The 23,771-nt window shown below is 53.2% G+C and overlaps 1 protein-coding gene across 1 annotated transcript; it reads left to right on the top strand.

Moving 5' to 3' along the window:
* The first annotated feature begins 22,173 nt into the window (after positions 1–22,173).
* On the top strand, positions 22,174–22,907 carry LOC100284610 (uncharacterized). The gene is given in 2 exon segments (NM_001157505.1): positions 22,174–22,346; positions 22,472–22,907. Coding segments are annotated over 2 exon segments (288 nt in total). The 5' UTR covers positions 22,174–22,246; the 3' UTR covers positions 22,660–22,907.
* The last annotated feature ends 864 nt before the right edge of the window (positions 22,908–23,771 follow it).

Genomic DNA, 23,771 nt, shown 5'->3' with positions numbered 1-23,771 from the left:
TCTTCAGTCGACAGAGCCGAAGTGACCGCAGTCACTTCGCCGCTCCACTGACCGACCTGACAAGAAAACAGCGCCACCTGCGTCGCTCCGACTGCTGCGCCATTCAACAGAGTGAGGCTGACAGCAGCTAAGACCAGCCTCGGGCGCCATAGGAAGCTCCGCCTCGCTCGACCCCAGGGCTCGGGCTCAACCTCAACACTGGACGACAAACTCCGCCTCGCCCGACCCCAGGGCTCGGACACAGCCTCGGCCTCGGAAGACGGCCTCCGCCTCACCTGACCCCAGGGCTCGGACTCGACCTCGACCTTGGAAGACGGACTCCACCTCGCCCGACCCCAGGGGTCGGACTCGACCTCGACCTCAGAAGAAGGACTCCGCCTCGCCCGACCCCAGGGGTCAGACTCGACCTCGACCTCGGAGGAGCCACCGCCTCGCCCGACCTAGGGCTCGGACCGACCACGTCACAGGGGGGCCATCATTACCCTACCCCTAGCTAGCTCAGGCTACAAGGAACAAGACCGGCGTCCCATCTGGCTCACCCCGGTAAACAAATAATGATGGCGCCCCGCGTGCTCCATGACGACGGCGGCTCTCAGCCCCTTACGGAAGCAAGGAGACGTCAGCAAGGATTCGACAGCCCCGACAACTGTCCTTCCGCAGGGCTCCAGCTCTCCTTCGACGGCCACGACATCACATGAACAGGGTGCCAAAACCTCTCCGACTGCCACGACGACATGTACTTAGGGCTCTAGCTCCTCTCTGCTAGACACGTTAGCACACTGCTACACCCCCCATTGTATACCTGGACCCTCTCCTTACACCTATAAAAGGAAGGTCCAGGGCTCTCGTACGAGGAGGTTGGCCGCGCGGGAGAACGGGCCGACGCATAAGGCTCTCGCTCTCTCTCTCTCTCCCACGCGAATGTTTGTAACCCCGTACTGCAAGCGCACCCGACCTAGGCGCAGGGCAACACGAAGGTCGCAGGTTTCCCCTTTGCCTGTTTCTTCCCCCCTTCGTGCTCCATCTCGCGCCGACCCATCTGGGCTGGGACACGCGGCGACAATTTACTCGTCGGTCCAGGGACCCCCCGAGGTCGAAACGCCGACAGTTGGCGCGCCAGGTAGGGGCCTGCTGCGTGTTGACACACAGCTTCCCGTAAAGCTCCAGATGGGTAGTCTCTAGCAACCACTCCAACCCGGGACGGTGCTCCGTTTCGGGAGTCTTGAGTTCATGTCCCTCGATGGCAGCTACGACATGATACTCCTTCCTCTGCCGTGTGACAACGACAATGGCGGCCGTCAACCCGCCCGCCGGCGGCGGAATCGACGACGTCTTCCCCACGTGGCGGAAGAGCAACATCCGGGTCTGTCTCGTCACCTTCCCCGCCGACGGAGGAGGATGCGGGGCAGGCATGGCCAAGCAGGAGGCGGCACCTCGTCGGATGTCGAGCAAGTCGACGACGCTGGCGCCCCAGCGGGGGACACGTCGGGCTTCGACCTTGCGTCTGAGACGAAGACGAGCGCCGTTTCCCCGCAACACGCCAACCCCAAGCAGACGGACGATGCCAGCACGCTCGCGAAGGACTTGCTGGGCATTGCCCTTGTACCTGAGACAATGGTGCAGTCCGCCCCTGACGCGACTTCGCCACCGCCCGTCGACCAAGAGGTACCGACCGATTCCCATCTCGTGCCTTTTGGATTCAGCTTCGACCCACCAAGCGACCTCGCTTCGGTGGAAGCCTTCATAGAGGCATGTATCAACCCTCCGGGGTACCGTATGCGGTCGCCCTGGGATAGACTGACGGCCGTCTCGACCTACGGACCAGCTTTGGCGATGATCTAGGGGGTCCCGGCGAAGGCAACCATCTTGATATGATGGAGAACGGCGATCCCCCTAGGCCTGCGCCTCGCGTTGACATCCTTCGGGAGCTAGCTGTGGTCCTAGTTCCTGTGGGGGGTCAGGACGCACAGCTCGAGCAAATCCGCGAGATGCAGGCCAGGCTCGACGAGGGAGCAAGAACACTTGGGCAGTTCCGACGGAACATCAGGCAGGAATGGGCAGACTAAGCTCCGGCTGGAGAAGCGCGTCATCTACCCCAGGGCATCCAGCACCGCATTGCCGACGACGTCAGGGCAAGGCCGCCACCGGCTTCCAACGGGGTCGGCCAGAACCTGGCTGCAGCAGCAATACTACTCCGCGCGATGCCGAAACCATCGACCACCGAAGGGCGGCGTATCCAGGGAGAGCTCAAGAATCTCCTGGAGGATGCCGCGGTCCGACGGGCCGAAAGCTCTGTCTCCCGAAGGCAGGGGTACCCCTTGGAGCATCGCGCCGCGACTTCCCGATTTATGCGGGAAGCCTCGGTCCACACTGGGCGCACGCGCAACACGGCGCCTGCGGCCCTGGGTCGCCTCGTCAACGAGCTCCACCACCGCAACCGTCGAGCCCGCCTCGATGAGAGGGTGCGCCGAGGCTACCACCCCAAGCGTGGGGGACGCTACGACAGCGGGGAGGATCAGAGTCCCTCACCCGAACCACCCGGTCCGTAGGCTTTCAGCCGGGACATACGACGGGCGCTGTTCCCGACCCGGTTCCGAACCCCGACTACCATCACAAAGTACTCGGGGGAGACGAGGCCGGAACTATGGCTCGCGGACTACCGACTGGTCTGCCAGCTGGGTGGAACGGACGATGACAACCTCATCATCCGCAACCTCCCCCTGTTCCTCTCCGACACCGCTCGAGCCTGGCTGGAGCATCTGCCTCTGGGGCAGATCTCCAACTGGGATGACCTGGTCCGAGCCTTCGCCGGCAACTTCCAGGGCACGTACGTGCGCCCTGGGAACTCCTGGGATCTCCGAAGCTGCCGCCAGCAGCCGAGAGAGTCTCTCCGGGACTACATCCGGCGATTCTCGAAGCAGCGCACCGAGCTGCCCAACGTCACCGACTCGGACGTCATCGGCTCGTTCCTCGCCGGCACCACCTGCCGCGACCTGGTGAGCAAGCTGGGTCGCAAGACCCCCACCAGGGCGAGCGAGCTGATGGACATCGCCACCAAGTTCGCCTCTAGCCAGGAGGCGGTTGAGGCCATCTTCCGGAAGGACAAGCAGCCCCAGGGCCGCCAGCCGGAAGACGTCCCCGAGGCGTCCACTCAGCGCGGCACCAGGAAGAAGGGCAAGAAGAAGTCGCAAGCGAAACGCGATGCCACCGACGCAGACCTTGTCGCCGCCGCTGAGTACAAGAACCCTCGGAAACCTCCCGGAGGCGCCAATATCTTCGATAAGATGCTCAAGGAGTCGTGCCCCTATCATCAGGGACCCGTCAAGCATACCCTTGAGGAGTGCGTCATGCTTCGGCGCCACTTTCACAAGGCCGGGCCACCGGCGGAAGTTGGCAGGGCCCACAACAACGATAAGAAGGAGGATCACAAGGCAGAGGAGTTCCCCGAGGTCCACGACTGCTTCATGATCTACATTGGGCCAGTGGCGAACGCCTCGGCTCGGCACCGCAAGCAAGAGCGTTGGGAGGTCTGCTCGGTAAAGGTGGCGGCGTCAGTCTACCTAGACTGGTCCGACAAGCCCATCACCTTCGACCAGGGCGACCACCCCGACTGCGTGCCGAGCCCGGGGAAATATCCGCTCGTTGTCGACCCCGTCATCGGCAACGTCAGGCTCACCAAAGTCCTCATGGACGGAGGCAGCAGCCTCAACATCATCTACGCCGAGACCCACGGTCTCCTGCAGATCGATCTGTCCTCGATCCGGACAGGCGCGGCGCCTTTTCACAGGATCATCTCCGGGAAACGTGTCCAACACCTCGGACAACTCGATCTGTCCGTCTGCTTCGGGACTCCCTCCAACTACCGAAGGGAAACCCTCACGTTCGAGGTGGTCGGGTTCCGAGGAACCTACCACGCAGTACTGGGGAGGCCATGCTACGCCAAGTTCATGGCCGTCCCCAACTACACCTACCTCAAGCTCAAGATGCCGGGCCCCAACGGGGTCATCACCGTCGGCCCCACGTACCGACACGCATATGAATGCGACGTGGAGTGCGTGGAGTACGCTGAGGCCCTCATCACCGACCTGGAGAGCCTCTCCAAGGAGGCGCAAGATGCGAAGCGCCACGCCGGCAACTTCGAGCCAGCTGAGACGGTCAAATCCGTCCCTCTGGACCCCAGCAACGACGCCTCCAAGCAGATCCGGATCGGCTCCGAGCTCGACCCCAAATAGGAAGCAGTGCTCGTCGACTTTCTCCGCGCGAACGCCGAAGTTTTTGCCTCGCATACCGAGGGATGTCGCTGAGCACTCGCTGGATATCCGAGCTGGATCCTGACCCGCGAAGCAGCCTCTGCGCCGATTCGACGAAGAAAAGCGTAGAGCCATAGGCGAGGAGATCCACAAGCTAATGGCCGCAGGGTTCATCAAAGAGGTATTCCATCCCGAATGGCTTGCCAACCCTGTGCTTGTGAGAAAGAAAGGAGGGAAATGGCAGATGTGTGTAGACTACACTGGTCTAAACAAAGCATGTCCAAAGGTTCCCTACCCTCTGCCTCGCATTGATTCCACTGCTGTGTGCGAAACCCTGTCTTTCCTTGATGCCTACTCAGGGTGTCACCAAATCAGGATGAAAGAGTCCGACCAGCTCGCGACTTCTTTCATCACGCCCTTTGGCATGTACTGCTACGTTACTATGCCATTTGGTTTGAGGAATGCAGGTGCGACGTACCAAAGGTGCATGAACCACGTGTTCGGAGAGCACATTGGTCGAACGGTCGAGGCTTACATCGATGACATCGTAGTCAAGACGAGGGAAGCCTCCGACCACCTCTCCGACCTTGAAACGACATTCCGGTGTCTCAAGGCGAAAGGCGTAAAACTCAATCCCGAGAAGTGCGTCTTCGGAGTCCCCCGAGGCATGCTCTTGGGGTTCATCGTCTCCGAGCGGGGCATCGAGGCCAACCCGGAGAAAATCGCGGCCATCACCAACATGGGGCCCATCAGAGACTTGAAAGGCGTACAGAGGGTCATGGGATGCCTTGCGGCTCTGAGCCGCTTCATCTCGCGCCTCGGCGAAAGAGGCCTACCTCTGTACCGCCTCTTAAGAAAGACCGAGTGCTTCACTTGGACCTCCGAGGCCGAGGAAGCCCTCAGGAACCTGAAGGCGCTCCTTACGAACGCACCCATCCTGGTGCCTCCCGCTATCGGAGAAGCCCTCTTGATCTACGTCGCCGCTACCACTCAGGTGGTCAGCGCCGTGATCGTGGTTGAGAGACGAGAAGATGGGCATGCATTGCCCGTCCAGAGGCCGGTCTACTTCATCAGTGAGGTACTGTCCGAGACCAAGATCCGCTACCCACAAATTCAGAAGCTGTTGTACGCGGTGATTCTGACGCGGCGGAAGTTGCGACACTACTTCGAGTCTCATCCGGTGACTGTGGTGTCATCCTTCCCCCTGGGGGAGATCATCCAGTGCCGAGAGGCCTCGGGTAGAATTGCAAAGTGGGCGGTGGAAATCATGGGCGAGACAATCTCGTTCGCCCCTCGGAAGGCCATCAAGTCCCAAGTCTTGGCGGACTTTGTGGCCAAATGGGTCGACACCCAGCTCCCGGCAGCTCCGATCCAACCGGAACTCTGGACCATGTTTTTCGACGGGTCGCTGATGAAAACAGGGGCAGGCGTGGGCCTGCTCTTCATATCGCCCCTCGGGAAGCACCTCCGCTACGTGCTGCGCCTCCATTTCCCGGCGTCCAACAACGTGGCTGAGTACGTGGCTCTGGTCAACGGGTTGCGCATCGCCATTGATCTAGGGGTCCGACGCCTCGACGCTCGTGGTGACTCGCAGCTTGTCATCGACCAAGTCATGAAGAACTCCCACTGCCGCGACCCGAAGATGGAAGCCTACTGCGACGAGGTTCGGCGCATGGAAGACAAGTTCTACGGGCTCGAGGTCAACCACGTCGCCCGGTGGTACAACGAGACTGCGGACGAGCTAGCGAAGATAGCTTCGGCGCGAACAACGGTTCCCCCGAACGTCTTCTCCCGGGACCTACATCAACCCTCAGTCAAGACAAACGACACGCCCGAGCCCGAGAAGGTCTCGGCCCTGCCCGAGGTGCCCTCGGCTCAGCCCGAGGCACCCTCGGCCCCCGAGGGTGAGGCACTGCGCATCGAGGAAGAGCGGAATGGGGTCACGCCTAATCGAAACTGGCAGACCCCGTACCTGCAATATCTCCACTGAGGAGAGCTACCCCTTGACAGAGCCGAGGCTCGGCGACTGGCGCGGCGCGCCAAGTCATTCGTCTTGCTGGGTGACGGGAAGGAGCTCTACCACCGTAGCCCCTCCGACATCCTCCAGCGATGCATATCCATCGTCGAAGGCCAGGAGCTCTTACAAGAAATACACTCGGGGGCTTGCGGGCATCACGCAGCGCCTCGAGCCCTTGTTGGAAACGCTTTCCGACAAGGTTTCTACTGGCCAACCGCGGTTGCCGACGCCACTAGAATTGTCCGCACCTGCCAAGGGTGTCAATTCTACGCAAGGCAGATGCACCTGCTCGCTTAGGCTCTGCAAACAATACCCATCACCTGGTCGTTTGCTGTGTGGGGTCTGGACCTCGTCGGTCCCTTGCAGAAGGCACCTGGGGGCTACACGCACCTGTTGGTCGCCATCGACAAATTCTCCAAGTGGATCAAGGTCCGACCCCTAAACAACATCAGGTCCGAACAGGCGGTGGCGTTCTTCACCAACATCATCCATCGCTTTGGGGTCCCGAACTCCATCATCACCGACAACGGCACCTAGTTCACCGACAGAAAATTCCTAGACTTCTGCGAGGATCACCACATCCGGGTGGACTGGGCCGCCGTGGCTCACCCCATGACGAATGGGCAGGTAGAACGTGCCAACGGCATGATTCTGCAAGGACTCAAGCCGAGGATCTACAACGACCTCCACAAGTTCGGCAGGCGATGGATGAAGGAACTCCCCTCGGTGGTCTGGAGTCTGAGGACAACGCCGAGCCGAGCCACGGGCTTCACACCATTCTTTCTAGTCTATGGGGCCGAGGCCATCTTGCCCACAGACTTAGAATACGGTTCCCCGAGGACGAGGGCGTACGACGACCAAATCAATCGAACCAACCGAGAAGATTCACTGGGCCAGCTGGAAGAGGCTCAGGACATGGCCTTACTACACTCGGCGCGGTATCAGCAGTCCCTGCGACGCTACCACGCCTGAGGAGTTCGGTCCCGAGACCTCCAGGTGGGCGACTTGGTGCTTCGACTACGACAAGACGCCCGAGGGCGGCACAAGCTCACGCCTCCCTGGGAAGGGCCGTTCGTCATCGCCAAGGTTCTGAAGCCCGGGACGTAGAAGCTGGCCTACAGTCAAGGCGAGGTCTACAACAACGCTTGGAACATCCGACAGCTACGTCGCTTCTTCCCTTAAGATGTTTTCAAGCCGTTCATATACCTCATTTACATACGCCAATAAAGTCTAACCATCAAGGAAGGGTCAGCCTTGCCTCGGCAAAGCCCGACCCTCCCTCGGGGGCTAGAAGGGGGGAACCCCCTCCGCGTCAAAATTTTCCTCGGAAAAAGCCTTTCTGCCAGAATATCTTTCGTGCTTTTCGACTACTTCGGTAGTGGGATCATGAAAACGACGGAGTACACGTAAGCAGACAAGGCCGACCGAGCCGAGGGACTCCTACACCTCCGGGATACGGATACCTCACTCATCGCCTTCTGCGAGAAGTAACTCGCGTTCGGATGAGCGGTCCTGCTGACCGAACAAGCCTTAACGCTCAAAAGACTTTCTGCCGAAACAGTTTTTCGGGTTTTCTCGGCTACGTCGATAACAGAATCTCGCGGACGAGCAAGAGTACATGTAAGGGGCAAGGCCGACCGAGCCGAGGGATTCCTACGCCTCCGGGATATGGATACCTCACTCATCACCTTCCGTGAGAAGTAACTCTAGCTCGGATAAACGATTCTGCTACCGACAAGTAGGCCCTGATACTCGAAACAAGAGGAAAAGAAACACAGCTTTACAACGCGACGACAGTATGTTTGGGCCTCGGCGACCGCAAAAAACATATGCATACTACAGGCGAACCAATCCTGCAGGCTCAGACGTCGATGTAGGGGGAGCAGCAGCACCCTCGGGGTCAACTCCACCTTCGGCAAAGTCCGACCGAGCCTCGAACGGCAACACGGGCGAAGGATCTCCGCTCCGAAGGACGACGTCAGCACCACGCCCGGGCCATCGCCACCAGGGTCTCCTCTAGGAATCCGGCCCGAGCAGACGGCTCGGCCGGCCGCCCCGAAGCCTCAGCCAGCTGTCCCCCGAGGACACCAGCCCGGCTCATGGCCTCGGTAACCCGACTCCGGCGTTGGTCCCGCTAGTGGACGGCCCGGCCAGGCTCCGGCCGACGAAGTCTTCTTTTTGAGCCAACTTTGCCTCTGTCCATGCTGACACCGCTGCCTCCGGCTCCGACTCACCGCAGAGCGGCCGAGGGTTCCTTTAACTAAGCAATAGAAGCCTCGGGCGGCAAGGCCGACCGAGCCGAGGGACTCCTACGCCTCCGGGATACGGATACCTCACTCGTCACCTTTGCACGAGGCAACTCACACTTGGTTAAGCGGTTCAGTTAGCCGGCAGGCGAGTCCTAGTGCTCGAAATGAGGAAAAAATATGGTATTACACCCAAAAATACCTACATGTTCAGGCCCCGACAGCCACATTGAACAGACACCGGCACTCAAGGTGCCATTACAAACGGAACTCTGGTTCCGCCCCCCCACAGGTACGAACAACCCCCCACATTGGAGGGCCTGCGGGGCGACGAGACTCCAGGTGGCTCACCGCCGCCCGCTCCGGCAGCAGCGACAACGACCTCCGCTCCAGGTGGCCAAACAGCAGCAGCGATGGCCTCAGGGCGGACGCTGCTGCAACGAGCCCCTCACCCACGTCCCCACTCAAGGGGCGAGGACAAGCTATCAAAGCCAAAGAGCCGGAGGCCTGGAGCCCGGATGGTGGCGGTGATCCCGTCGGTGACGAGGACTTCTTCAGCCGCCACCACCTCAGTGCCGACGATGGAAGCCATCTGCCCACCGGCAGATCCCCACTCGGATCCTCCCGAACGGGCGAGCACCGACCTCCGCGCAGAGGCGCCGTACTGGAGCAAAGGCAGGACATCCCAAGAACACGAACGACGCCCTAGCAGCGCGCGATGTCTTGGGCGGTCCTCCGGTGCGTGCGGCGCGAAAACCGCTCTCACGGCAGGAGGGGGCACCAGGAGCCGAGCCAGGGCCAGCTGAGCCAGCGAGCCCAACGCGCTGAAGCTGACGACGCTCGTCGCCGACCAGCCCCGCGTTGTCGAAGTCCGACCCTCCCGCTAGGCCGGTGAGCGCCCTCTCCCCTGAATGATGAGGGAGAAGGTGACCCACGAACCCGCGCGGGAGGTAGAGCTCCGGCTCAGTCCGGCCTCCGCCCCAGCCAGGATGATGAACATCCTTGAAGCTGAGGGCGGGGCAGAGGTCGTAGCCCGGCTTGCTTCTCCCCACCATCAAACTGGTGGTCACCATCTTGGGTGACCATCGGCGAGGGGATGCAGCCGGGCTGTCTGATGAAAATCCTTGAAGCCGAGCGATGGCTGAAAGGTACCAACTTCCGTGAAGTTGCATTCCTCCAACGACAGCAAGACGAAAGCGACGCGAGTGCTCCCCATCCGGGGGCTCGGAAGGTGGAAGGATGCGATGCATGAAGGGAGTGCGCAGACATGGTTGCCATCCAAGGGGGTCACCCTCCTTTTAAAGGCGACTCTCCCCACTTGCGTCCTCAGCCGTCGCGGACTGAGTCTTCTCCAACACGCTCCAAGGTCCTCCCACTACGACACGGGGGCTGGGTCCCACGCGTCATGCAAGCTGGCCTAGGACAGAAGAAGCCAAAACCGCCGCGCGCGGTGCGCGCAACTGCCCAGCGGTTACAAGCATTCCTCCACTATCGCCCAGACCAGCGGGTGAAAGGGCGGACCGCCATGCAGGTGGCATGCAACTGCACCAAGGGGGCGCACCCTTTCGACTTCGACGCGTCCAGCATGGAGGCCTAGACCCACACGTCATGTAACCGGCGCGCCGGTTACTACGTGCGAGAGACTGCACCGCCACTCGCGCCAGTACCGCGCCTTCTCGACTGCGGAACCGGTGTCGCGACTCGAGTCGACCCTGTGCATGACCCGACAGTGCCAACCGAGCACATCGGTCACGGGTCAATCAGCCGCGGGAGAAGGCGCGACGATCGATACGACCAGAAATGGGCCGGCAGTAATGGCGGTGGCAGGCGGGCGGAAGCAGCAGTCAAATCGTCTGCAGGCTCACGTCCCCTCTTGGAGCAGCAGGAGAACCCTCTCCCACGGCGTGAAGACGACGCGCCCGTGTTCCGTTCCTCGAACGGCTCGCGCACGCACAACGGCTGCCCCGCGAACCACTCGTCCCGTCGCATTAACTCTGCGGCAGGACAGGCGGCACCTTTGGCAGGCGAAGCAGGCGACGCTTCACCTCCGCCATAATAACCGCGTCAAAAAAGGTGCGCCACGTCGTTCGATTTCATATCCTTTTCCTCTTCCTCTTTCTCTCTCTTGCTACAGGGACCGGGAAAGGGGATACTCCGAGAGGGATCCTTCTCCGCGAAGGAAGCGGGCCCCGAGCCCCCCTACTGATCAGAGGTTCGAAGGCTGGCCCCTCGGAAGGGTTCCACAGCCGCCTCAGAGCACTCGGGCTCCGCGCCCACTACTGGTCAGAGGTTCGAAGGCTGGCCCCTCGGAAGGGTTCAATGGCCGCCTCAGGCCACTCGGGCTCCGCGCCCACTACTGATCATGGGTTTGTAGGCTAGCCCCCGAAGGGTTCTGACAGCCGCCTCAGAGCATGCAGAGCGAGGGATGACCCTAGGTATGTTCGATACATAACCAAGGCTCGGGCTACGCTCCCGAGGTACCCTAGGACATTTCCGAGACCGACGGGAACGATTTTGTAACGGAATCCCACCAGAGGGAGGCATCGAGCCCTCGGACCTCGTCAAAAGGGGACCGGGTCCGGCGAATCACCCGCAGGTACTTTTGGAGCGCGCCTCCGGGCCACTAGCCGACCCCTAACGAATGGGGCACGAGCATGCACTCAGATTACCCATTAGCAACTCACTGGAGACACCATGTTCGGCGCCCTCTGAGGGCAACATGGCGCTTTCCCCCCTCCTCCTTGCGGAAAGGCGACGCAGGGGCGTATGAAAAAAGCCGAGTCTGTCCTTGACCGTCCTCTCGCGCTGTGCGGAGGCTCGGGGGATGCTCTCGCAAACCCGGCTCCAGCCAAACCGTTGACAGCGTCAACATACCAGCCCGAGAACTTGGGACTCGACTATGCACCCGGGCTACGACCAGTTCGCATGAGGGAACAACCATACCGGCCGAAGCATTACGAAACGCGCTAAGACCTCGAAGGAGTCAAACCACTCCTCCGAGGCCTCGGGGGCTACACCCAGCGGGTGCGCTCGCGCGCACCCACCGGAACGAAATGCAACCGAGAAGGGCAGGTCCCCTTGCAAAAAAGTGCGACAAAAGCCTCCAAGCGAGTGCTAACACTCCCTTTGAGGCTCGGGGGCTACTGTCGGGGACCATAATTAGGGGTACCCCCAAGACTCCTAATCTCATCTGGTAACCCCCATCAGCACAAAGCTGCAAAGGCCTGATGGGCACGATTAAGGTCAAGGCTCAGTCCACTCAAGGGACACAATCTCGCCTCGCCCGAGCCCAGCCTCGGGCAAAGGCAGCCGACCCCGGAGGATTCATGTCTCGCCCGAGGGCCCCCTCAAGCAATGGACACACCTTCGGCTCGCCCAAGGCCCAGTCTTCGCAGAGAAGCAACCTTGGCCAGATCGCCACGCCAACCGACCATATCGCAGGAGCATTTAATGCAGGGATCGCCTGACACCTTATCCTGACATGCGCTCTTCAGTCGACAGAGCCGAAGTGACCGCAGTCACTTCGCCGCTCCACTGACCGACCTGACAAGAAAACAGTGCCGCCTGCGTCGCTCCGACTGCTGCGCCACTCGACAGAGTGAGGCTGACAACAGCTAAGTCCAGCCTCGGGCGCCATAGGAAGCTCCGCCTCGCCCGACCCCAGGGCTCAGGCTCAACCTCGACGCTGGACGACAAACTCCGCCTCGCCCGACCCTAGGGCTCGGACACAGCCTCGGCCTCGGAAGATGGCCTCCGCCTTGCCCGACCCTAGGGCTCGGACTCGACCTCGACCTCAGAAGACGGACTCTGCCTCGCCCGACCCCAGGGGTCGGACTCGACCTCGACCTCGGAAGACGGACTCCGCCTCGCCCGACCCCAGGGGTCGGACTCGACCTCGACCTTGGAGGAGCCACCGCCTCGCCCGACCTAGGGCTTGGACCGACCACGTCACAGGGGGGGCCATCATTACCCTACCCCTAGCTAGCTCAGGCTACGGGGAACAAGACCGGTGTCCCATCTGGCTCGCCCCGGTAAACAAATAATGATGGCGCCCCGCGTGCTCCATGACGACGGCGGCTCTCAACCCCTTACGAAAGCAAGGAGACGTCAGCAAGGATTCGACAGCCCCAATAGCTGTCCTTCCGCAGGGCTCCAGCTCTCCTCCGACGGCCACGACATCACATGAACAGGGTGCCAAAACCTCTCCGACTTCCACGACGGCATGTACTTAGGGCTCTAGCTCCTCTCTGCTAGACAAGTTAGCACACTGCTACACCCCCCATTGTACACCTGGACCCTCTCCTTACGCCTATAAAAGGAAGGTCCATGGCTCTCGTACGAGGAGGTTGGCCGCGCGGGAGAACGGGCCGACGCATAAGGCTCTCGCTCTCTCTCTCTCCCACGCAAATGTTTGTAACCCGCTACTGCAAGCGCACCCGACCTAGGCGCAGGGCAACACGAAGGTCGCGGGTTTCCCCTTTGCCTGTTTCTTCCCCCCTTCGTGCTTCGTCTCGGGCCGACCCATCTGGGCTGGGACACGCGGCGACAATTTACTCGTCGGTCCAGGGACCCCCCGGGGTCGAAACGCCGACAGAAAGGTAAGATTATATTACAAGGTATGGACAAAGTCCACAGAGTGAAATTTAATTACATCATACTTTATACAAGTTTTCACAGGAGTTTTTTGAGCTATTTCTACAGACTACTCGAGCTTCGTCAGCATTCATGGAGTTTCGTCTTTTTACTCCGTAGCTTCAGCTTCGGCTTGGTCATCCTGTATGTAAGTATTATAAGCTAAATTCAAAATTCAAAGGAAAAGGTAAGCATAAGGTATGCTTTTGTTACCGGCTTAAGGTGGCTTCGAGCTTCGTCACCAGCTTTGCTCCGTCCACCCTTTGTCCATACTAATTTTATAATTTATTCGCAATACTTCGGGCCAGGTTGGGAATGTTATCTAAGTCTACTGGTGACAAGCTGAAGTTGGGTCTATTGACAACTTTTCCGTGTTCACAGCCAGACTTCAGAAAGGCAACAACTGTGCCCCGAGAAGCAACCAGGGCACAGAAGTCACCATGCCCAGCTATAACTTCGTCAAGATCATTAATTTCACCTTCAATATGCTTGAAGGCACCAGGCAGGTCTTCAGCCAAAGGAGTGAACTTCTCGCTGCTGGCTCCAACAAAATAGAGCACCTGCTTCAGTTGTTGAATGCATCGATTGCTGAACTCCAGGCATTTATTCTGAAGGCGTGTCAAAGATTCTTTCAGCTCCGAACTTTTTTGGACTTTGGCCTCAAGTTTTGCATCAAGCTTCAGCTTTTCTTGTTCGAAATTTTCTGATTGAGAAAGAAGCTTCGAATTTAATTCTGTTATTTTGGCTTCAGCATCCGCTAATAAGCCTTCGGCTTTTTGAAGCTCGAAGTTTTTCTTTTCGATGGCAACTGATTGCTCTTTTATCTTGTTCTCCAAGTTCTCAATTATAACTTCGTGCTTTTTATCCTCTAAGTCCTGTTGCATTTTTAAAGCCTTGCTCAAAAGCATACTCTGCGGACAGATAGCCTTCGTTAGAAAACATTTATGATATTACAAATAATAAAGGTTAGACAAAAGTTGTTTACCTTAAAATTGGAATAAAACAAACTGCCGACAGTGTGTTGTCGTCGGTAGCGGCTGATATCTGCTTCGAGCTTCGGGAAACCGATACTCTTTGATAGAGTACCGATAACCTTCGCGCCAGTCTGATCTCGTATGCAGCCTAACCTTTCGTCATCAATGCCACCGAAGAGAAGCGCTCCCGGCCGATACCCGCAAGATATAGCATATTCTTTTAGTTCCTCTTTTTCAGCTTTTGTCAGCTCTTGGCCAACTAAGTTTTGAAAGTCAAAAGTTTCATCTTTCGAAGTATCTTCGGTCATTTCTTCCTTCTCGGGTTTTGCGGCCGTAGTCTCTTCGGTGGCTGCGGCAGCTTCTTCCGCGGCCATGTTTAGTAGCATTTTTTCTATATCAGCAACTATGCTTTCTAAATTAATATCTTCGGATTTGGCATCTTTGGCTCTGGCCTCTTCTGCGGTAGCCTCCGAAGGTACAGCTTCAGTAGCTGTCATGCTTTCAATAGCCGACACCTTCGGAGCTGAAGCTCCTGGTGGTGTTGCTTCAATAACTTCTGTCACAGTAACGATTCTTTGCCTCTTTGGCCTAGGTGCCTTCGTTTTTGTGGGCTCCTTTTCCTTCTGAAAAAGCTTCGTCAGATGTAGCCCCAGTGGACTTAGTTTGACAGGCAAAGTTTCAGTCATTACCTTTAAGATTTCCTCTATTTAAGTAGCAGAGGATGTCACAGAAGTCCTTTCTTTTTCATCAATTGACTTTTGCTTCGGAGTCGAAGCCTTTCTTTTCTTCGGAGCAACTGTTTTCGCCTCAGACTCTTGTTTTTTCTTCTTTGATTGATCTTCATCGTCCTTATTTAGAGCACTAGCTACTCTTTTCCTTTTTTGTCCTTCGGCACCCTTGTCCAGTCGCTCGTAGTCAGGATATTCAAAACCTATAGCATCCATCACTCGGTTTAGCCTTCGTTTCGAACAGGTGCCGAAGGCCGCTGTCATCAATTGATCTTCTTTTTTAGAATAATTTCCAAGTATTTCGTTGCACATTACTTCGATTGTATCCAGCCATTCTTGGCAGGGCACTTTGAAATGTCTCTTGAATTTGTAATGGTAGGGCAGCCGGATAAGTTCTCCTTCCTTCTTTTTTCCTTCAAGCTTCGGCATGGCCCACTCTTTCATAGTTGGAAACACTTTGAAAGCCAAAAATTCCTGCACTAAGTCCCTAGTGCCGATGTGCTCTGCAATAATCCTGAATTCAGCCAGTGCAATTTGGGTTGGACCCTCTGGTGTCATATTACACGGGGGTCTGGTATCTCCGAAGATCAGCTCTAACGGACTCTGGACCAGCTTCTCCTTATCATCGTCAACTTTGACGTAGAACCATTCCGATTTCCAGCCAGCCGACCACTTGCTTCGGTAACTGATCACGGGAAATTTTGTAGTCTTGCGGTAGGCAAAATTGTAGCAGCCAAAGTTTTCATGTAACCCATCTCTTCTGGCCTTGGTTTGGTAATGCAGCTCATGCACTCGGCAGAAACCTTCGGCAAACGGTTCCACCCCTTGGCTTCGGAGAGCCCAAATGTAAACGCTAAGCCTAATGATAGAGTTAGGAGTTAGCTGATGAAAGTAGATCACAAACTTCTTCAGCACATCAGCAATCATCTTATTCAAAGGGAATCTCAAACCAGCTTTGAAGAAACTCTTAAAAACTACTATTTCATCTTTTCCTGGCTTCGGAGTAGTTTCCTCTCCACCAAAGCGAACCAGCTCTTTCTTTTCTTCATTAAAATAGCCCAATTTCAACATCTTAGGTAGGTCACCTTCAGAGACTGTGGATTTTCCAAAATCTAGATGGTTGGGTTTGCTCGGCACCGCGCTGCTATAATCATCCTCAGAATCGGTCTCCTCAACATCAACTTGCTCTGCTTCAGCGGCAGGGACGTCCTCCGATGTTACCCGCCCAGACCGCTTCATGGCTTTGGAAATCGGAACAGTCTCAGCAACTTCGGTCTCATCTCCCTCACGATCAACCCTAGCAGTGGAGCGAACTCTGGCCATTTGATTATGACTTTCTTGAAATTTTTTGTTGTTGACTTTTCTGATTTTCCCGAAGCTCTTCCTTTAGTGACGAAGCAGAATCAAAAGCGAGGTTTCGTCTGAGCATGATGATTAAGCTTCAGCTATGACTAAAATTTTGGCAGCAAAACAGTGCAATAGCAATGAATGTTGTGGTAACTTCACACCTATTCGTCTGTTTATATAGTGCTGCAGGTGGGAAGGTGAATCGTCAAGGTCTCTCGCACCAAACAAATAGTTACACGCACTCGCTGCACAGTGGGCCATAGGGTCCGAGAAGGTGAATCGCTGGGGCGCGCGTAATTGCTGCAAGATGGGGCCACCGCGCGCGTGACGATTATTTTAATCATTTCTCGCCAACGAGCTCAGGGAAGGTGTTTTTTGGATCTTCGGCGTCCCCGAAGCCTAGAAGACTTTTTCACGGATCAAGCTCGTTACGAAAAACGATCTAGCACCGCGAAGGGCTACTGTTGGGGGTACGCTTCGTTGCCGAAGATCCTAAAGAAAGAGAACACCTTCGGAAGGTCTTCTCAGGAGCAAGCGCCGAAGCTATTACCTAGAGAGCTTCGGCACAATGATAGATCTCAAGACGAAGGGCCAAACCGACTTAAAGATGGATTGACTTAAAGACCCATGATGTTTTGTGTCATTATTGTAGTCGATTATAAAGGACATAAATGTAATTTTACGCAGGTTGCACCCTGTGCCTATAACAAGGTGAACAGTACCCGGCACTATTCACGCAATCCTGTAATCGCTGGCACATTACGCCTGAATTATTGCTTTCTGCCAAGGCGAAGGTATAAATGTGCCCAAATACTATGTTTTAATATTTATGTTCATATAATAAAATATGTGAATAATATTATTTGTTTTTGGTACATTCTCCCCTAATGTTTTATACTTTATATTTCATTTTTCATTGTTTTACAAGTCTGATCACGAAGGTGAGACCGTCGTGATATTTTGTTCATGGCCTTCGTCCGAAGTTCATTAAATCCTTGGGGAGATAATGCTTCAGTGGACGAAGGGCATTAATATTTAACATTTTATGTTGCCTTGTTCTTAATTCATAGCATTTGAGAACAAGTCCCCAACAGGCCCTATCAAAGAAGAGGTGTATGTTGAGCAACCTCCTGGCTTTGAAGATAGTGAGTATCCTAACCATGTTTATAAGCTCTCAAAGGCGCTTTATGGGCTCAAGCAATCTCCAAGAGTATGGTATGAATACCTGAGAGACTTTCTTATCACTAATGGCTTCAAAGTTAGAAAAGCTGACCCTACTCTCTTCACTAAAACAATTGCTAAAGACTTGTTTATATGCCAAATTTATGTTGATGATATTATATTTAGGTCTACTAACAAGTCAACTTGTGAAAAGTTTAGTAGGATAATGATAAAGAAATTCGAGATGTCTATGATGGGGGAGTTGAAGTATTTCCTTGGATTTCAAATCGAGCAACTCCAAGAGGGAACCTTCATCAGCCAAACTAAGTACATTCAAGATATACTTAATAAGTTTGGAATGAAGAATGCCAAACCCATCAAGACACCCATGGGAACAAATGGACATCTCGACCTCGACATGGGAGGTAAATCCGTAGATCAAAAGGTATACCGGTCGATGATCGGTTCTTTACTCTACTTATGTGCTTCACGACCAGATATAATGCTTTCAATATGCATGTGTGCAAGGTTCCAGGCAAATCCTAAGGAAGTTCACCTTAGGGTCGTGAAAAAAATCATGAGATATTTAGTTTACACTCCTAAGTTTGGGCTTTGGTACCCCAAGGGATCTACATTTGATCTAATTGGATATTCCGATGCTGATTATGCCGGATGTAAAATTGACAGGAAGAGCACATCATGGACTTGTCATTTTTTGGGAATTTCTCTGGTGTCTTGGGCTTCAAAGAAACAAAACTCAGTAGCTCTTTCCACTGCTGAAGCCATGTATATTGCTGCAGGACACTGTTGTGCACAATTACTCTGTATGAGGCAAACCCTTAGGGACTATGGCTACAAGTTGAGCAAAGTCCCTCTCCTATGTGATAATGAGAGTGCAATCCGCATGACGTATAATCCCGTTGAACACAGCCGCACTAAGCACATAGACATCCAGTATCACATTTTGAGAGATCACCAATAAAAGGGGACATCGAAATTGCTTATGTAAGCACCTACAACCAATTAGCCGATATCTTTACCAAACCACTAGATGAAAAGACTTTTAGCAAGCTTAGTAATGAGCTAAACATCTTAGATTCTCAGAACTTTGATTGAAACATTGCACACATAGCTAATTTATATACCTCGATCATATCTCTTTCATTTGGTACAAATGCATATTTCTTATTCTTCTTATGCCAAGGCTAAGACTAATGTGCTTTCAATGTATTTCTATGGTTAGTCTTAAATTGAAAGGGAAATGGAGTATTCGGCAAAGGCAAGGCTTCAAGTCCAACTCTGTCGGTATCATCTATCCTTTGCCTTACTCATAAACCTCCAATTGGTATGAACTTTCACTCATTTTCTTTAATTACCAAAAAGGCGATGAAATAGGACCCAAAGGGGGAGAATTCAATGGCCTTTCAAGTTTCTTCGTTTTTGGCGATTAATGCCAAAGGGGGAGAAAGTAATAGGCCCAAAGCAAAAGGACCGCACCACCATTTAAAAAGGGAAATCATTTCAAAAACCCTCTTGACAGCTAAGGGGAGAACTTCTTCAGGGGGAGCTTTTATTTAGTCAAAGGAAAAGCATTTGAAACAGGGGGAGAAATTTCAAATCTTGAAATCATATTCTTATACCTTTGGCTATTTGCAAAAGAATTTAAAAGGACTTTTACAAAAGATTTGCAAAAACAAGCAAGTGGTGCAAATGTTGTCCAAAATGTTAAATAGAAGAAAGCAATCACATTTATTCTTAGACTTATGTAGAAAGTCTTTCAATTGGTTTAAATCTAAGTAACTTATGCACATCTATCATAATTGCAAACTAGTTCATTTTTACACTTCACATTTGCTTTGGTTTGTGTTGGCATCAATCACAAAAAGGGGGAGATTGAAAGGGAAATGGGCTTAAAACATTTCCTATAATCGATTTTGGTGTTTGACGTCATTTATCTCAGGTGCATAAGGTTCAACATAAACCAAGAAAGAAATTGAGTTGGGGACTCAACCAAGTTTGGAGCAATGACTAGTATTGGTGCTACCAGTGGCGCACCCAACACTGTCCGGTGTGCACCTGATAGTCCGGTGCCCAGGTCAAGGCACCAACAAACTGACCACTCTCGGGTTTTCTGGGAGGCGCTTCGCTATAATTCACTGGACTGTTTGGTGTGCACCGGACAGTGTCCGGTGAGCCAACGGAGCAACGATCACCTACGCGCAACGGACGATTGCAAAAGTGAACAGTGCACGGTCAGAAGTCAGAGCAGCGATGTCAAGAAGCACTGGAAACAAAGAACTCCAACGGTCAACTGCTCCAAACCCCAACGGGCAGCTGACATGGCACATACCGAACACTAAACAATGCCATGTTCGGTGCGCCATCGACAGCAACAGCTAGAATAGTGGTTGGGGCTATAAATATCCACAACCACTTCCATTCAAGTCATCCAAGTTTTCTGAACTCAACATTCAATACAAGAGCAAAAGACTACACTCCAAGACACAATCAATAGATCAAATCCCCTCCAAGCCTCCAATCAACTCAATTGCTTAGTGACTTGAGAGAGGGTGTTTTGTGTTTTTTTGTTGCTCTTATTGCTTGGATTGCTTTCTCCTTCTCATTCCTATTCTCTAAGTGCTTTGTAAAGCTAGCAAGAGACACCTAAGTGTGTGGTGATCCTTGCGGGGTCTTAGTGACCCAAGTGATTAAGGAGAAACCTCGACCGGTTTGTGTGACCGATTGAGAGAGGGAAAGGGTTCGAATAGACCCGGCCTTTGTGGCCTCCTCAACGGGGACTAGGTTTTTTGGAACCGAACCTCGGTTAACAAATCACCGTGTTCACTTGTTGATCTTCACTTGATTTGTTTCCCTCTTTTCTCTCTCTAAAAGTTTCCTTGCTCATATTGATTTGAGTTTGCTCCCAAGGTTATCCGCATTGATTGAGCAACTCATAGCAATGAGAACTATCTTCCGTACTCCGATTTAATTCTAACGCTAACCCGACCTTAGTACGTATTCAAAGTTTATAATTTTCAGGTTTCGCCTATTCACCCCCCTCTAGGCGACTTTCAATGCGCGCATACGCTCGAGCGTTCTGTTTCTGGCGGGCCACGCACGCTAGAGCCAGGCACTGCTCGTCCGCCTATCCAATTAGCCGGTAAGACTATCTTCAGATCTCGTATCACATTCTCTATTTTATCTTCACTCTGTAAATAATATCAAACAGTGGGCAAACAATATTGTCTATAGTTTCGTGTTCTCTATTTTAGACTACCCGTTGTCTGAGACAAAGGTTTTCTATTCTCAGCTAGAGTATAGCAGTTTCCATGTATGTTTTAAGACAATCATCTAGCACCATAAATCCCATCGTTTAGAAACTGAGACTACCATGGTAGGAAGAAGGCACAAAGACATGGTAGGAGAAGAGGACATGGGAAGACAATTTGGGCTTGTTTCTGCACATGAAAACAACGCAACAATCGAGGATCACGAAGCCAACGATTAGCGGGTACAATCTCTTATACTCCCTTTTGCATCTGAAGATTCTCCACCGTGGGTGATCAGAGAGCCGATGAGCAACAGAAAACACATGTATAATCATCTATTTCTTTGATGCCATTTTTGTTCATCTATGGGTTGATCATTTTTTATAAGTGCAAATTATTAACAGTAACCGTACATAAAAGCAGACACCGCACATAACATTATTGGCTACTAGTGAAAATAGTCAAGCCGATGACAATACAATTTTATAGCTATGATTTCTCCATTGATGGCAGGAGGATATACAAGCCTTTTACTTGGAGTTGATCAAGAAGCCTCGGCAGCTCGAAAAATACATTTTGATGAAGCACATAATAAATTTCGATGTAACTAGACATGTAATAATCAATTTTCATGGTTTTGATGACAATAGAAGTCAGAACTGATCACTACGATCACTAGTATAGAGTATATGGGCTACTGAAGCAACACACATGAATAGACCAGCAAACTCTGAATGGTTCTGAAAAACAAATGCCACATATAAAACAGTCTAGCATCTACGTTTTGTAAGGCGCATCAGTGCATGGCGCTGCTGTGCACCATGCTTAAAGGAGCAGTAGTGGAGCTAGAAAATGTTCTTATCTTATTATATTTTCTCAAAAAGAATTTCAATATCTATCCACCTGCCGCCGACACCAAAAGAACCAACATCTAGAACTCAACAGAGTAATACCCACTTAAACCAATTCAATTTAATTCACTCCACTGAAGAGAGACAAGTAGAGCCCTCAGGCGATGGTGGATGAGCTACGCGCCTCACTCTTGGTTGGTGATAGGTTGCAGCCGTCCTCCCCTGGCATCACCATTAGCACTCCAAATTTGTCTCGATCATTTGATTAAACAACTTGCGCGCACGGTCACCAGCACCACCTGAGTTGAGTGCGCGTAAGTCTGAGTGCGCATAAGTCGAGCCGGAGGAAAAGATGAGCTGAGATAAATGCTCCCCGTTATGTTTCGTGGAGATTTGTGAGCGGGCACGTGTCATCGATCTGAAGGCTGCTGCATAGATGTTGGCCTACAGCCGGTGACAACCAATTTTTTTTCCAATAATAGCGCCATTGTCCTCCACAGGAATCGGACAATCACGGTGGCTAACCGCGCGACACGTGGATTGCTCTCCAGAGGATTCCTGACCTCAGTAGGGTGGAGCGCCGATGTGTGTGGCGACGAGATCCACACTTCTAGGGAAGTATTGTGGATGAGTTGGGGTGGGGCGGTGTGGTGTGGTGCCATGAATATAAAGGAGACCGGACACGAGCAAGCGGCACCTCACTGCCTCTCCCTCCCTCACTCAGCCAAACCTGACATCAGCCTATTACAAGCGTCAGTAGAGATCTTCCAGATGGCCATGGCCAAGCCCCCACTTCAGACGGCCGCGATCATCCTTTTCGTGCTCCTCGCGACCGTGTCGTGCCTCCACACCGTCGACACCGCCGCTTTAGGTACGTGTGTACATACTACTACGACTACTACTACGTGCGAGCGACACCTTTAGCGTGGTCGTCGTCCGTCTAGATCCCATGCGTGACTGCTGACGTCGGCGCTCGTGCGCATATGAATGTTGTAGGGTTTTGCTGGGGCAAGTGCAGCGCTCGGTGCGCGCGGGCAAGCGCGCGGCGGGCGTGGGCCGCGTGCATGAGCTCATGCGGCCTCTGCTGCGAGGAGTGCAACTGCGTGCCGCGCGACATCCATGACTGCCCCTGCTACAGCAACATGTTCACCACCGGCCCCAAGAAGATGCCCAAGTGCCCCTGAGACTGAGACTGTGAGGCCGGCTCACACTGCGACTGCTGCCTACAACTACGATCTGATCCATGCTGGACCAGACAACCAGTTATGCATGTTATGGATCCGGATACTTATTTGGTTTTGTTAGATTTTTTGTTTTCTTTGTTCGCTTGTGAATAAGTAGAATGCTGAATCTACTATGAATATTTGTATTTTGTTTTTAGCATTAAGCTAGTTAAGATTAATAAAAATTAAATATCAAATTTGTTCTATATTTATTCAAATGATGAAACTAAAATTCGAACGTTAATTCGGATTTAAATGTTTTCACCTTTTTTAAGAAGCAAATAATACATAAAAAATTACACCATTATTTTTATATGTTTACCAATACAATTAATGGTTAACCCTAAATTCTATGTATATCTATTTTAAAATATTTAAACTGTATTATAATTCATATTTTTGTATGCATCACATATGTGTGATCTATATATAATCTGCTATAACTACGTGTCAACTTTCGTGGCGGTGGAGGAGGCGGAGGTGGCATTACTATCGATGCCAATTCTACGATCGTTGTTGCAGCTGTCTTCCCCTTCTCCAAAAGATGGCACCGTATCACTTTTTTTGCGTCACATCATCAACATTTTATCCTCTACGTTTTTTATCTCCCGTAGCGGTTCCCCCCATATTTTCCCCCTATACCCCACAAGAACCATAAAATATCATTTCTTATATCTACTTTTCAACTAATATCAATTTTTCATCTACTAACAATTACTCGTGGACCTACTGCTACAGGAATGAACAGTGCGGAAGGGTGTGAACAGTGAAATGCTATATCTAGAGGAGAGAGAAGGGGACCGGCTGGTAGGGACCCTGCAGAGGGCAGCGCTGCGGGCGTGGAGCGCCCCCTGCAGGCGCCATGCAAGGGGAGAGGGCTGGCTGGCGACAACAGTTGCAGCCAGCCTAATGCTCGCCACGCTCAGAACCTGACTCGTGGCGGCGCTGTTGGTCTGGGATGGAGGGCGAGGAGAGAAGCAAGACTTTCGCAGCGTGATCCGAGAGAACGGGACGAGGCAGCAGAGGTGAGGGGAACCAGAGATAGGGTTCTACGAGAGAGCAAGGCTACCAAG

This window comes from Zea mays, chromosome 1 (genome assembly GCF_902167145.1).
Source record: "Zea mays cultivar B73 chromosome 1, Zm-B73-REFERENCE-NAM-5.0, whole genome shotgun sequence".
In the NCBI taxonomy this organism is placed as follows: domain Eukaryota; kingdom Viridiplantae; phylum Streptophyta; class Magnoliopsida; order Poales; family Poaceae; genus Zea; species Zea mays.
This window is presented reverse-complemented; position numbering and strand designations above follow the sequence as displayed.